Source organism: Ixodes scapularis, unplaced genomic scaffold (genome assembly GCF_016920785.2).
Source record: "Ixodes scapularis isolate PalLabHiFi unplaced genomic scaffold, ASM1692078v2 PGA_scaffold0__279_contigs__length_252992795, whole genome shotgun sequence".
In the NCBI taxonomy this organism is placed as follows: domain Eukaryota; kingdom Metazoa; phylum Arthropoda; class Arachnida; order Ixodida; family Ixodidae; genus Ixodes; species Ixodes scapularis.
In genome coordinates this window covers 242,291,458-242,306,382 of record NW_024609835.1, presented here as the reverse complement: position 1 = coordinate 242,306,382, position 14,925 = coordinate 242,291,458, and the positions used below count along the sequence as shown (strand labels likewise).

General features: G+C 46.3%; 1 protein-coding gene across 3 annotated transcripts; it reads left to right on the top strand.

The window, feature by feature from the left end:
* LOC115316115 (BEN domain-containing protein 5-like) lies at nucleotides 1-14,724 on the top strand. Of its 3 annotated transcripts, none has more exons than XR_005716615.2 (3): nucleotides 1-177; nucleotides 13,289-13,508; nucleotides 14,580-14,724. XR_005716615.2 is itself a non-coding variant. In XM_029975413.3 (3 exons), exons 1-3 carry the CDS (start codon nucleotides 4,875-4,877, stop codon nucleotides 14,689-14,691), a joined length of 339 nt encoding a protein of 112 aa, XP_029831273.3. In that variant the 5' UTR covers nucleotides 4,835-4,874; the 3' UTR covers nucleotides 14,692-14,724. The 3 variants fall into 3 exon arrangements, 2 of the variants coding, with proteins under 2 accessions (XP_029831273.3, XP_042147003.1); XM_029975413.3 differs by lacking the exon at nucleotides 1-177 and adding an exon at nucleotides 4,835-4,881; XM_042291069.1 differs by lacking the exon at nucleotides 1-177 and having other exon boundaries at nucleotides 13,197-13,508.
* The last annotated feature ends 201 nt before the right edge of the window (nucleotides 14,725-14,925 follow it).

Here is a 14,925-nt window from a genome sequence, read left to right as displayed (position 1 = left end):
GCTGTCTTTTGTTTCTGTCTGTCGCTCTACTGGGACACGGGCATAACAGAGAGAGATCAAGTTATCGGTAGACGTTTTTTTTTTTTTTTTTGTTTCGCTCGGCACACACTCTGCTTTGGCGGGAATTTGCGCACGGCGTTAAAATGAAATGAAGTTGAATACGCCACGTGAAGACAGGTAAGTGAACTACAAACGCCTGTTGCAAATTTCTGTTGGAAATGTGTTCATTGACCAGGATCCATAGTCAGTGCCTTGTCGTACATCCAGTTTGCCCCCGTATAGCCACGGTGGGAGCAGGGCGGCATTGCGTGGGCAGCCCAAGTCGGGCATGTACCCGTGGAGCCCACCTCTGTACAAACTCTGCCCCCGTAAAGCCGAAGTGGGATCAACGGGGGCTTTGCGTGTGCAATTCAAGTTTGGCATGCCCAACTTGAACGCTCCACTAGAGGTCGCGGGTTCGATACCCGGACGAGGCGGAATTTTTCGGTCGCGCACCAGTCACCTAGCTGTGTTTGGAGATTTGTGTTTGTCCTTTGTTCCTCTTGTTCCCCTTCTCCAGGGATTATTTTCGTTATGCCCACGGGTAGCCAAGTGGGACCCACGGCGTACTGCGTTGGCGGCCCAATTGGGCGTTCCCCCGATTCACCCACAACTACGCTAAATTTGCTCTCCAAAAACCGAGGTGGAGCCCACAAGGCATTGGGAAGTTTTCGTAGACCGTTTTCGCCATTCCGCAACGCCCTCCGCAACCCGCTACGATATCCGGAACTCTACAGTCAAGGCTATCGGCGCGCAGGCGCAGTAGCTACTTCTTGGTTGTGGAGGGCTTAGCGGAGGTGGAAACGCGATCTACGAAAACTCCCTATTGTGTGGTCAGCCCGACATAAGCATGCTCACACCCGACCGACGTGGGACCCAGGGGGGTATTGCAGGGACTGCCAAGTACCGGCAATCACGCGTGATTTCTACGTGGTAGTGCAGTGTGGATTCAACGTGCAACACACGTGTTGTAGACACGGCACGCGGTGGGGATACTGCATGGAACACCACGTGGTGTTTACTTGGTATTCCATCTGGACACCACGTGCAACACCATGTGCTGTTCACGCGGTGTGGACACCACATGAAACACCACGTGGTGTCCACTTGGTATTTCACGTGAACACCGCGTGCAACACCACGTGGTGTAGACGCGACACGTGATGTGGGCACCAGATGGAACACCACGTCGTGTCCGAATGGGTCCCCCCCTCGGTGGTCCCCCCTCACGGGCTCCTCGACCCAGCAGTTTCTTTTGATATAGGATCTCAACGTTTTAAAACGTGCTATGAAAAATAGGAAAATCCAATAATCCATCCTTCGTGTTAACCATGTCGTGCGTTGGATGTCGGCGTATGGCGCATTAACGTGAGACCTAGATATAATATATTGATACTTTTACTGCATCATGAGTACACTCCGCGTCACTGTTAGCGCGAAGCAGCCATCGCCGGTTGTCTCTCTTCTTTTTCTTTAGCATTGAGAGACTGCCATCAAAACAGCTATAGTGGTGTAAAGTTATCAGTTGAGGTAGTAACCAAAGTGGTGAATGTAAATTCGCCAGTACCCTTTCGAAGTAAAATACGAAATTGTGTCAGTGATAACATCGTCGCTCAGTGTACAAGTCGCTGCTTTATAGGCTAAATGATTCAGCTCAGTCTGGCACGGGCTCGGCCACCAATTAACGCCACAGGTTAACAGCTCGTTATTTTGCACTGTGCAGTGATCTACGCCAACTTGGTAATCCCAACTACAAAGTGTAAGGCCCAGCGGGAATAGCCTTTTCCAGGCGTTTATCGTGACCTCAAGCTTTCACGTTGTACGAATGATTTTTTTTTCTATGCTCGTGTCATGGTTTCGTCACAGCACAATTTTGCTTTGTTCCTTGCTTGCAAGCGTCGGGTCGATACTTCCGAAAGGCGAGTAATGCCAGCCATGTCTACGTAAGCCAGTGTGCTGTGGTCCAACATCGAACTACCATCGTCTGATATAAAATTGCTACCCAAAACGGTTTTTTCTTTTTTTTTGCATTATTTTTCTTTTTGCAGAATTATTTTTTTTTTGTTTGTTTTTTTGTTTTTGTGAACATTTCGAGCTAAAAGCAAACGAGTAGGAGTAATCGGAGTGTGGAAGCTTCTCGACGGAGTCTACAGCCAGCAACAGCCGACCGAGCCTCCGCGTTTCGTTTCGCCGACTGATTCCTGATTTAGTCGCCGTATGAAACGTGTATTTTTTATCATATTTATCTTGGTTCGCTCGTTGATCGAAACATCATCGCCGTTGTCTCCAACTTCAGAATACTTATTTCCGGTTAGGTACTGCGTGGAGCATGGTGCGCAGCGTTGTTAATTCAAACACATTTCGAATAATTGCGCTTTCGCGTTAGCGGCTTTCCATTTGTTCCAAGTATGGTGACTGTCCTTTTTACCGGAAGATGAGTCTGTGGAAGGCGGCTAGAGCATTCGGAAAAATTTCAGTTGCGTCAATTTCTTAATCGTGCGCCCGTAAACTATTTCCTTTCAGGTATTTTTCCGAGAGTCTAGGGTTACTTTTAAAGCGGCGTACCCGTCCTTCGAGCGAAGTCGTACAGCAATATTTGGGACCGAATCGCTTGACACCGAACCCTGGCTCCCAGAAGCCCAATGCCAAAACAAGGGTGAGACACAGATGTGCAAGAGCAATATCTGCGCAAGTCGACACCATCGCCGACGCTTCAGCTCGTCGACCGTGACCCCTAGTATTTTCTTTTACTCGCCGCATCGCAATCTCTCCGGCCTTGGTCCGGTATGACGCACTTCCCGCACGGGTGCGTGCCACGGACCGAGGCGGACCCGCGTCGAGCTGACGCAGCGGGACCGCCAGTGCTTGCGCAACTCCGAGGGGCGAGAAAACTCGGGACACAGCTGTCTCGCGACGCCCCCCGCAGTCGAGCAGACACCGCGACGACTGCCTTATCTCGCCCTTAGCAACCAACCTCGCTGACATATCGACGTTTAGGTCCCCGGGATCGTCCTCGAAGGCGCGCGCGCGCCCTTTTACATACAGGGTGTCACAAAAAAAAAATTTACAGGGTTTTTTTTTACCGCAAAAATAAACTAGGCATCGCCGAACGCTCACTCTCCGCCCAATGGTAGAGGTCGCAACCAGGTGCCAAAGTTTCAGCCCAATCCGATAACTTAATCAAAAGTTAAAAGTGATTTTCTGAAAATTTCCATGGGAAAATGGAGCCCATTTTTGCCAGTTTTCGGTTTCTGGTGCCCATAGAGCCCCGTGTATTCGAAAACTACGTCGGCCGCCATTTTCCCCATTGAACTTTTCAGAAAATCACTTATAACTTTTGAATAAGTTATCGGATCGGACTGAAACTTTGGCATCTGGTTGTGACCTCTAGCGCTACCTTTGGGCGGAGAATGAGCGTTCGGCGATGCCTAGTTTATTTTTGCGGTTAAAAAGACCCTGTAAATTTTCTTTTGTGACACCCTGTAATTTGTTTTTCTGGTCTTCGCGTTTTACTTTGACACTGAAGCGACTTTTCGCGTTCCACCACAACGCGTTTCGAGAACCTTGGTTGCCACCTCAACCATATCGTCCGAAGTGTGCGGTCACAGGTGGTCGTAACGCAGTCGGTAAGGTCGGTCACAGTCAAAAGCAGACGCTTAAACCAGCCTTCACTGAGTTCATAGGAAACGAACCCTCCGTGTCTACTCGCTTGTGATTGTCCCTTGTGTCGCGCCAAAAACCCTCTAGACTGCATCATGAACCAAATAGACCAACAACAAGTTTTAATCTAATCCTACTCGGCAGTGAGGAAACAATGCTCGGATCCGCATCCTGCAAAATGAACCGTGGCGACAGAGAGCCGAAGCGCTGAAAACTTTGCTCTACACCCACCACACAATAACACTAACTACACACGTGCATTCTACACCGCTATTCAAAGGTTAGCAGTGTATAACACACATTATATGCTTATGAGTGCTAAAGTGTGTCGCCAAGTCAAGGCAATAGACACCGGTAGTAGGGTATTTGTCAAACAGCTCGGCACAGTGATATTTTTCCTGGCGGCCTTTATGTTATCCTTACAAATGTAGAGTTGACACTCCTTCGTCCTAAGGTCATTTTGCGACCCAAGTCATTTAGGTGGCGTAAAAAGATGAAGAACCCGCTTTTATGACTAGCCTCAATACCGCTACTCTAGAAAGGTTTAGCTTAGTTATTTCTTTTACGAATTCGGAGTGTTTTAAAGCGCAGCTCTTAGGCACCCGTTTCTGCGTTAAGTGGCGTCGCCGTCGGCGTAGCCGCCCCGCTAAATCTAGCGGGAAATTGAATTGGTGTTGAGATCACATGACGTCAATGTTCCCGCTATATCTAGCGGAGAAACTGAATTTGTTCATGGGTGACGTGACACGAAGTCGTGTGATGTCATTCTCCTGGTTAAATTTAGTGAGGAAACTGAAGTGGTCTTGAGGTCACGTGACGTCAATTTCTCCGCTAAATTTAGCGAGGAAACTTAACCGGCAAAATTTAGCGGGGAAAGTTGGCGGGAAAATTTTACGGGGGGAGGAGTAGAGGAGAAGGAAAAGAGGAAGAGGACGGAAAGAGGAGGGAGTAGGAGGGAAGGGTACGGAGAAGGAGGAGAGTCATACCGTCCCCCGTACCCTCCCCTTCTCCTCCTCAAGAGCTCCGCGCTAGTTTCGCATTACAGAGATTTGTAAACGTCTATTTTCTTTCTGCCACATCTACCGCAGTGGTGTAGCCACGGGGGAGGCTCATGGGGCTTCCTCCCCCCCCCCCCCCCTGAAAAACATTCCTGGTTACGCCACGGATTTCTGCCGATGAAGCGTAAGCTGCATTCTTGACTATTTTCAAAAATATACATGACCAATGTTTTCCGTATGAACAATTTAAATGAAACTGCAAGCCCTTATTAAAATGAAAGTGTTGGGGATTCGATTCAGAAAAGCAATAAACTGCGAAATGAGTTTCTTAGAACAAGAACTCCAGAAGTCTGCGGAAATGCAGAAATCCAGGAAATAAGGTTTTCGTCAGGCAAAACAAGCATATTTTTTATCATTTATTTAATAAAACATGCATGGATGGCACAGATATAGTGTGGAAACGATTAAAACAAGTATTCAACCAGAGTTCCTCTAAACCACTGGTCTCTAAGACAATTGCTGGATCACGCATCCCCGCTTGTTCGCTGCAGCGCGAGTGCGACCACCAGACGGCCATCTTGCATGCATTCTTTTTTCTCGTTCTGCTAGCGTTGCAGAGGCCGGCGGCAGCGTGCTACGGACACGTTTTCTACTCGTTCGACGCTATTCGCCGAAGACGTTCTTTAAGATACTGTGTGAGCCGTGATACTTCTCGTTGAGAACACGCGGAAAGTTTTACGAAAGCGCAGTGCCGCGTGAAGAAGGCACAACTCGTTGAACCAAGTTTCGCCGGTCTCGCGGCGTGTTCAAAGCTTCCGTGACACGCCGAGTGCTGTGTCTTTGTGCCTTCGCACGCTTGAATACCGATCAATAATAGACGCCCTATGGATATGTCTTGCGAGTGCAATTCACGTGAAGCTGTATGTGCCTCTGGATCAGCGTCTTACTTTATTCTCACGACTCTATCTTAAACTTGTGGCACTCGCGGTCCAGAAACGAGCTTGATCTAGCGTCCGGTAGCGACGGAAACGGGGTAGGGGAGGAAAGTATGTCTTTTTTTTTTTTTTTGCCGTTAGACGATTTACGGAATACGGAGCACAACAGTTCCCCATCACTGATCAGCGCTGGCTCATTATCAACCTAATTATTACCACTTGACATTTGACCGCGGCTCGCCAAATTGGGATTGCTCAGCAGGTTGCACACGACCATATGGGCCGCCCTTTAAAGATTTTCACTCTCGCCGTCTTGTACTTTTGCCTTCGAAAAGCCTCCCGGCTCCCCAGCGTTGCTCTATTCGTGCTCCCATGTGATCCATTAGAGTAGATTTGGAACATATCCGTGGCTAATAGTACGTAAGAGCATTGATATCAACTCACCGGAACAGCTGGACGATCCAGAAATCCGTGGCCGATATATACATATATATAATATATGGTCTAAAGACATCTACGCGCGACACACTTTCAAACCTTTGGTGCGGCGTCAATTCTTGATCGGTATCCAAGCTGGCGAATGCACAAAGATGCAGCACTCTGCGTGCCAACGAAACTTTGATCACGCTGCGAGACCGGCGACACGTGCTTTCGACGAGTTGCACTTTTACATGCGGCTTCACACACATTGCACTCGCAAAACACATCCACACGGCGTCGATTCTTGGTCGGTATCTAAGCCTGCGAAGGCACAGCGACACTGCACTTCGGCGTACCAAAGAAGCTTTGACCACGTCGCGAGACCGGCGAAACGTGCTTTCGACAAGTTGTGCCTTTTTCTTGCGGCACTGCGCTTTTGTAAAAATTGCCACGTGTTCTCAACGGCAAGTATCACGGCTCACACAGGATCTTGAAGAACGTCTTCGGCGAATGACGACGAACGAGTAGAAAACGCGTCTTTAGCATGCTGCCGCCGGCCTCTGCAACACTAGCAAAACGAAAAATAATTGCATCAAAGATGGCCGTCCGGTGGCCGCGCTCGCGTAGCGGGGATGCGCGATCCAGCAATTTTTATAGAGATCAGTGCTCAGAACCAACTGAACACGCAATAACAAAAAAAAATAACATAACATTGCAATGTTAAAGTTCTCGCTGAATCTTTCAATAGTTATTGAAATAACCTTGTTAGTAGCGCCCTATATCAATGTCATAATAAAGCCTACATACAAACACAGCGAATTCTTCTTTCCAACAGGTCAAGATAAGGTATTCACAATGATTTAATTTCTTAGAAACAACAACTCGTGTAACATCGGTCATTTTAAGGTAAAACCAATGAAGCACGTTTTAGATGTCTTGGCGCCCCTGTTAAGACATATTATGCGTATATCATTGTCCAGTGGTGCTTTCCCCCCAGAAGTGTAGATTGAAAAAGTCGTCATTTCGTTCAAAGAAGGGAGCAGAAAACCCAGTACACTCGGAGCGTTACATCGTCTGCTCACGTTTCTGGCGGAAGTAGAATCTACCACTCAATATTTCTTCACAGTTGACAAAGCATCATTTTGTGATACAAATTTAACAAGACCAAACTTGTGGAATGCACACTGAATTCGGGGGTTGTACTTTCCTCGGAAAGTACCAGAGAACGCACTTCGGGTAAAATACAAGGTTTTTTTTAACCTACTTGAAGTAGTACTTTAAGTACTATTTACTTAAATCACTTCCCAACACCGCTAATACCTGCCCGACGTGTGCATGCATACGTTACTCGCACGATACAGATGCGCACCTCGGTGTGGTAAACATCTTTTTTTTTTTTTTTAATACCTCGAACCTTACCTTCAATTTTAGAACATACGACGTTCTTGAGACAGAGCGCAAGATAATACTACTGAAGCGTAAAAATGACGGGTTGCAAATATTACGATGTAATCCTCCGCGTGTCGTAAGTATCGCAACTTTTTCTATGCATCTACGTTTTTTCACAGGTCTCCCCTAATACGAATTCAGCATGATTTTATTAAGTTAGATTGTTCGCTCCTAGAAATATTCAGTGACAAATCAAATTTTCGGCGTAATCTAGAGAGTGTACTCTCTAGATTATATATATATATATATATATATATATATATATATATGTATATATATATATATAATCTATATATATTATATAGAGAGAGTATATATATATTGTTTGCATGAACCCAGTGGTTTGCAATTTTGAGCGCTTTTCGCTCTTTTGGGATTGCTGTATTTGTGTTTTCAGTGCCTCTACTTCTTTTACCTTATCTTGCTTGTCAGGTGTCGCTATGTGTTCTACGTTTGTTTTCGTGAGTGCTTTTTTCGGGATAGCTATGTTTTCTCATTGTTTATACTTTTCAAAGGGCTATTACTGCAATATGCTCTCTAAAAGCCACTAAGAATATGCTTGTGGAACAGGTGCGAAGTAAACTTAACGGAGCTTTACGTAAGGGTCACAATATAAAATTCTGCTGGGTTCCGAGTCATATGGGTGTAAAGGGTAATGAGGAGGCAGACAGGCTCGCTGCATCTTCAGGTAACTGCTCTCAATATCAAGCTAGCTTGCCCTATCAGGATATCAAGTCATTAATTAAGTCGTCACTTTTTCGTCTATGGCAGGCAGAGTGCTATAGAGTCTAATAACAAGCTCCATGTAAGCAAACCAGTCCTTGAATCTTGGGAGAGCTCCTCACTTAAGAACCGCTTTCACGAAGTTGTATTGTGCCGGCTTCGAATCGGGCACTCCTTCCTTACACACAGATATCTTCTTTGTGGGGAGGATCCACCAGTTTGTGAGCACTGTGGAGACAATCTTACTATTCTTCATATTTTGTGGATCTGCCCGGAATTCGACACTGAACGACGCGCTCATTTTCCTGAGTTTTTTAGATATTGTATTCCATTTCATCCCGCTCTTTTGCTGGGAGAGCACCCTTTAGTTCCTCTTGATCGAGTTTTATCATTTATTACTAGCACTGGCCTTATACACCAGATCTAATCCCAGTTTTTTCAGGATCATCTTTTTTTAATGAGGTAACTATAGGAGTTTCATCAGTTAATTTAGTCTGGCGCAGTATGGCCTCCGTTGCTGTTGCGCCATAAAACCCGCAAACAACAACAACAACAACAATTGTTTATACTTTTATCTTGTCACCTTTTGCTTTGTACCACATAAAAAGCCCTGCGCTTTTTGTGGACAGATAAAATAAAGACTATTAATATTAATACTATTATTAAAGTTTAAAAAAAGGGAAGGCGTATATTGAGATTGGGTCTTTTTACTGCAAGGCATGTTTGTCTGCATTATCGTTATTTGCGATTGGGGTAAAGTGTTAAGTACGTTCTAAGTGTTTCTCTCAGGATGTTTCTTAATGTTTTGCTTTTGCTGTTATTGTTTGTAATAGGGCCAATATTATTTTTGTACTGCTGGTATTCTCCTTAAAATGTTTTTTTCTTTTTTTTCTGTATGTGCTGTTTTGATGGCTTGATGTTTCTTTTTGCTTCCATCATGGGAGGTACATGTAGGTGTTTTTTTTTTTCGTTCCTTGGATGTTGCGCGTTGGTCGTGCTCTGCCAATCGTAAGGGTGCAGAGGTCTAATCATGTCTTGACTTTTGCCTTTGCAACCTACATTGGTGTTCGAGGTAAAATAAAATTTTGATCAATTGATTTGTTAGATTTTAGCCACGCGTTCTGGACACAATGCACGTTCACATTAAAATACCCTGCTACAGACAAATAAGCGTCAGGTGACATCGTGGTCTTACGTGACGTCACAGTGGCGTCACATAGTTTCGCGCAAATATCTATAGACCTTTTCGACCTCCGTCGCATGGCCGCTGCCTTCTACGAGTTACGCTGTGCGACAGACATATGGTAACCTCAATACGTCGTTCCAGTGAAAGCGTAGTCGTGTTTTACGTCGTGTTTCACTGCGTTTCTGGCCTTAATTTGTTAATGTGCACAACTTCTGCAGTTAAGCTTGCAACAGGTCTTGCTGTGTTCGCCGTCGAGTGCCGGATATGTGTGAGGAGGGTGGGGGCACAGGGATCAGCATTAGCCCTGGCCCACAGTGCGAAGGTTGAGAAACAAGTTACTTATGGCAACTTAAGTTTGCTTAGTGATAATACCGGAACATTAGAAATAACTACTGGAGTGTAAATTTCTGATGGCGGATTTAGGATCTTAAGTGGGTTATGCAACAATTTGCGTACTTTTGAGTACTGTGGTCTACTCGCTCAACCCTTGTCCGGAAACGGGTCAAGTCACGATGTAGACGGTTTAATACCCGAGCTGGTGTTCGGCGGCTCATTTCGCCATGGCTGAAATGTCATGTTTCTTGCTAAGCGCTCGTGCCCCATGCCTTGGCCCCAGCCACCCGCAGCATCGTCACCACAGTTCTGTGTCCAAAATCCCTACATCTCGCCCCCCTTGCCCCTCTCCACTTATAGATTGGTCACGTCACTAAATCAGCAGACTCCTCATCACAGGAGGCCTTTAAACCCACGCTGCCTCGAGTATATCATAATCTTCCACATATAACTTGAACGACTCTGCAGAGAACCGCCGCACCCGAAACAGGGAAAAAAACTAATACTCAGCAAAAATACATGGAAGTAGTTACCCTCGTAAGCTCCACCGACCACCAAATCTTCGTTGTGAGGTAGAAAATCTCACAAGAATGATTATGTTCGCAGAGCCGTTAACTGGGTTCCAAAACATCTTAAATTTTGAAGCAAACGAAATCAATGATGTATACAATTGTCTGCTTTTTTACTGTTCTCCCCCTCCAACCGAGCAATCATCAGTTACGCCGATTAACTTAAAAATGTACACCTTGCGCAATGACTAGCTCTAGTGGAGGTATATAACGTTCTTTTTAAAATAAACACTGATAAAAAATTGAGACAAAAGTGACAATAACAAAAGATTTGCCTGCTTTCCCACCGATCTCTCTCTCCAACTGACCATCACCAATAGCGCCGCTAACTTTTAAAGTCTTCCAGCTTGCGCCATCAAAAAGCTCGAGTGAAAAGAGAGGACCAGCAAAACAGCAAGCGCGCCTTCGCTTTAAAATAAAATAAAACACTGATGTCTAGGCTCGCATTCTCGTCTATCCACTCTTGCAAAAGTCATTCGCCGATGAGTTGTGAACAGGACAGAAGGAGCAAGACGGAAGCACGGGACAGCCGAACGTTAAAGTGAGCAATTGAACGAAGCAAGTGATACTCTCGATGTGCTCTCGCTTTCGGACCTGTCGAAAGCTCCTCGGCGTTTCCGATTTCCTCGGTATCGCTCTCGAACTTGCTCCACCGAGACGGCGTAGCAGAGCAGCCAGTGGGCCTCCCACGGGGCCATCATCTTAGCGATCAGGGTAGAGTGCCTTCATGTGCGCTTCGCATAGAGTGATGCCAACTGCCTGTTTCCCTTTCCCACACCCTCTTCCACCGCCATTTTGTTTCTCTCATTGTTTCCCAGTGAGCCGAAAAGTGGCCTTTGTGTCCATCGGTAATCCCATCGGAGGGGGAAAATGCTAATCCTCCCTCCGTGGGTTCCACAACGCTGCTCCGAACTTGTGAGATAAGGCGCTTGTTTTCGGGAGGGTTATAAGCCCCACGGATTATCGCCGAGGAAAAAAATGGCTGCTGGTTTGTCGGCGAGTGGTAGTACAAAGGGTGGCATCACCCTAGCAGAGCGCACATGAAGGCTCCCTAGATCAGGGCGTTTCGCAGCCCGGGGTCCCTCACGTAGCCGCCCGTGGACAGCCCGAGGGCCTCGGCCGCTCCCTCACGTCAGGTTTGCCAGGGCGTTCGACGAGCTGCACAGCTGTTCGTAGCAGCCGAGGTAGGTACATGGCGTAGGCGAAAGTGAGCAGACCGTGGTAAAGTAGCGCCAAGCTCCCCGTATGGTCGCCACTTTTTGGCTCATGAAATGACCAATTTCTCTTTGACGTCTCCATTCTTGGAGAGCCGATCTAAATTCGCTGGTGACGGGTAGCTTCATATAGACGTTTCTTGTATACCGTGATTTTGCTATTCACACACCGGCGAAACAAGTGTACATATCTTCGTACCACCACCACGTGCGGTGTCAGTGCTTGAAAGGGTTGAAAAATAATTTTCCTGTATTGAAATACGCCACAGGAACAATATAACTGTAGGAGATCCGTGGAGACGGGCATGATTGATGCTGATTGCACACACAGTGCCAAAGACGCTTATATTGGCGACGAATGCCTTCCGTAACGATGATTCTCCGTGGTGATCTTTGTGCGACTGCACTAGAACGACGCTCTCGAAGTTTCAAAATTAGAACAGTCCGAAATGATTATCGCCATTGCAACCAAGTCCAATTAGCCAACCGCCTCGCAAGGTTTTGGTCGTCTGTGTGTTAGTATTTGTTTATGATTGGCTAGCCAGCAGGAAAGGCAATGGCGCTACTCTCCCAGGATTCAGTGACGTGCCATTGTACAGCATTTCATGCTCTGGTGGCGAGGGTCACATGATGTGCACTCGGCGCGGTTCGCGGTTCTGATGGCGTTTATTTTAAATAGGCAGCGACAAATTAGCACTTTGCCAACCTTGCTACGATTATGAAACCACAGGCAATATGCGATCATCATTTATCTTTAAAATAACTAAAATAACTAAAGCATTACAAAAAGCACCAGTAAGCGATGGCGAAATAGCCAAAAACAATAGATGTGACAGCCGAGGAGTGCGTGAGCCCGTAAGGTGAAGGCAGCTAGTGTGAGCTCGAAATTAGCATGCGTGGCAGCTCACTGGTCGCCGAGCCTGCAGGCTTCATTGGCTCACTCGCTGCCAAAACAAATGAAAAAAGGCGGCATGCTTGGATCACATGTTTGGTGGAGCCGACGAGTGTGACTGCAGCATGCTGTGGACTTTTACGTTCTGTGTGCTTTTCGGTAGCGCTCAGATGGCGTCGTTTGCACAATCGACACCATCTGAAGCGGGAAAACACGACCTCTGAACGCGCCCGTGGTCGCAGCAGTTCTTGGGCAATCCTCTGCCGCACTTGCAATCTAAAAGCTTTGTCGCATTTCCTAGTAGTGGTTTCACAAACCATCATTTCTGCTTTTACTCGAGGAAGTCCCCCCCCCCCCTCATGTTTGTCGCACCCCCTCAAACAATTGACCCAATTTTTGGGAAAAATAGGGTGTCAATCGGGAAAGGAAATATGGTATGTCGTCCTCTAATGCCAAAGAACAAAATAAGTATGTTTGCAAAACCACTTTCTAAAAATGTTTTTACATTTCTTTTAGCACACTAAACCGTTTTCTGACCAGTCAGGATAGCTTCCTCAGGTTTGGGCCTTAATTAAGCTGTTTGATATGTACCAAGTACCAGATGGGATTTCGCTGCTTGTTCTTTCTTACTTGTCTTCTTTGTAAAAGAAAGAGAAAATAGTTGGGTGCTCGCACCTGCAGTGATTGTTTTCGTTATTACGTATAGTTATAGATTCCTTTCACTGTAAAGTGCTCCAGCTTGCTCTGATATTCCACTAGGGCATCATAAATACAGTAATCGCTTCGCATAAATCAGCATTGCACGGAGAGCAGCTCTTTCTGGTTCTCACCAGACACCTTTGTTTTGCCACCTCTTTTAATGTTTTACAGATGAACTTCACCGATGCGGGAGTTCAACTCCAGAAGAAGGCGTGGAACGACGCCATGGACGCAAGGATTGGGGCAGCTGTGGCCATGAAGAACCTGGCCACGACCGTATGGGGTTCGGACGTGCTGCTCACGAGGACTGTGACAGGAGTTCCGTCGAATGCCAACAAGGACAAAGAACCCAGGCCACCTTTGACACCCAAGAAGGTGGCATTCTTAAGAGGTGATGGCAAATCACCAGACACAATTTTAATCTAAACAGTAATCCTGTAATTTTTTTCCTAATCAGTGCCTTGTCTAAGTAGTTAAATTATATTGTAGTGACGCGATTGATTTGTAAAAATGGCAGTAGCTCTTTCCGGCATGTTTCAGTGGTGAATAGTTCAGTGCCATAGCTTAATGTGTACGTGCCATTTTGTGCCAGTGACTCGTATGATTTTTAACCTTGTTAATGAGTCTGAGTTAGTCTTTGCTGAGCTTTGCATCAGCATTGACTTTTTTTGCTTTATGGCTTGCTCTGGAGTAGAGATCATAAAATAATCTAGATGAAAAAAGTCCAGCGTCTTCCCATGCATTTCGGCCAATTGGGAACGGTAGATCAGTGCACATGCAATGCCACGATCAGGAAAATACTTGTGGTTCAAGTAACTTCAACACAAGGGGGAAAAATGTGATCGTGTATGTTTATGCAGCCGAGAACTTAGTCTGCCTCAACAGGCGACTTGTCTCCCAGCTGTAGATGAGAAATTTGGCCAGTGCAGTACAACCGCTAGCCTAGGGTCTTTAACGTGCACCACGCAATAGTGTTGCACGTTCGCATGCTGGTACGATGCTCATTCAGATCGAAACGGGTAGGAATGGAGATTAAACCCAAGATCTATGGGTTCTGCAGCTCTAGCTTTCGCTTCACGTCCTCCGAGCTAGTGTGCACTAGCCCACTCAGCCATCGATCGCAAAACAGAGCTGCAGCCGTTTTGAGACTTTGTTGTGTTTGTCCCTTTTTGTTTCCCCTTGTTTCGGGGTAACTTTAACCATGATCACCCACCAGCTCGCCTGGTCCTTAATGCTAATTTCAGTATTTGTGTCTTTAGCTAATTACAAAAGCTTATAATCAGCAACAGATCCAGAATTGCTCCTAATTTGCATACTTTACAGCGGCTCAAACGACCTCTTGGTTGTTTGGACTGCTGTGACCAAGTGGGTTTTCTGGTAGAAATCAGGCTTAAACGAGCTGTACATTGAATGTTTAAGCCTTTCTGTTCCTTTGAATATCTCGCCATTACATGTTTTTCAGAGTGCCTCATCAAAAAACTTCATGCACAAGCGATCCACCCAGAGGTGATAGCAGCCCAGGCCACCACCACCAGGGTCAACAGGATCTTGGGGGAAAAGATCAACGACCTTAGACGCCGGGACAGGCGTTTACCAAAGGAGTAAATAAAAACAGGACCGGCCGGTTCGTGGCAATGCCTCAATCAAATATGGTAGCCAAGCATTCATTTCCCGCAGGCCCCACACAGATTGCCCACAGAGCGTAGGATTATGAAACCGTGTGGTTCACCTACATGGTCTCCACAGTACTGTGGGTCTGCGGGCCCCACAGGCTATGCGGAGACCTATAGGGACCCACACAAACCATG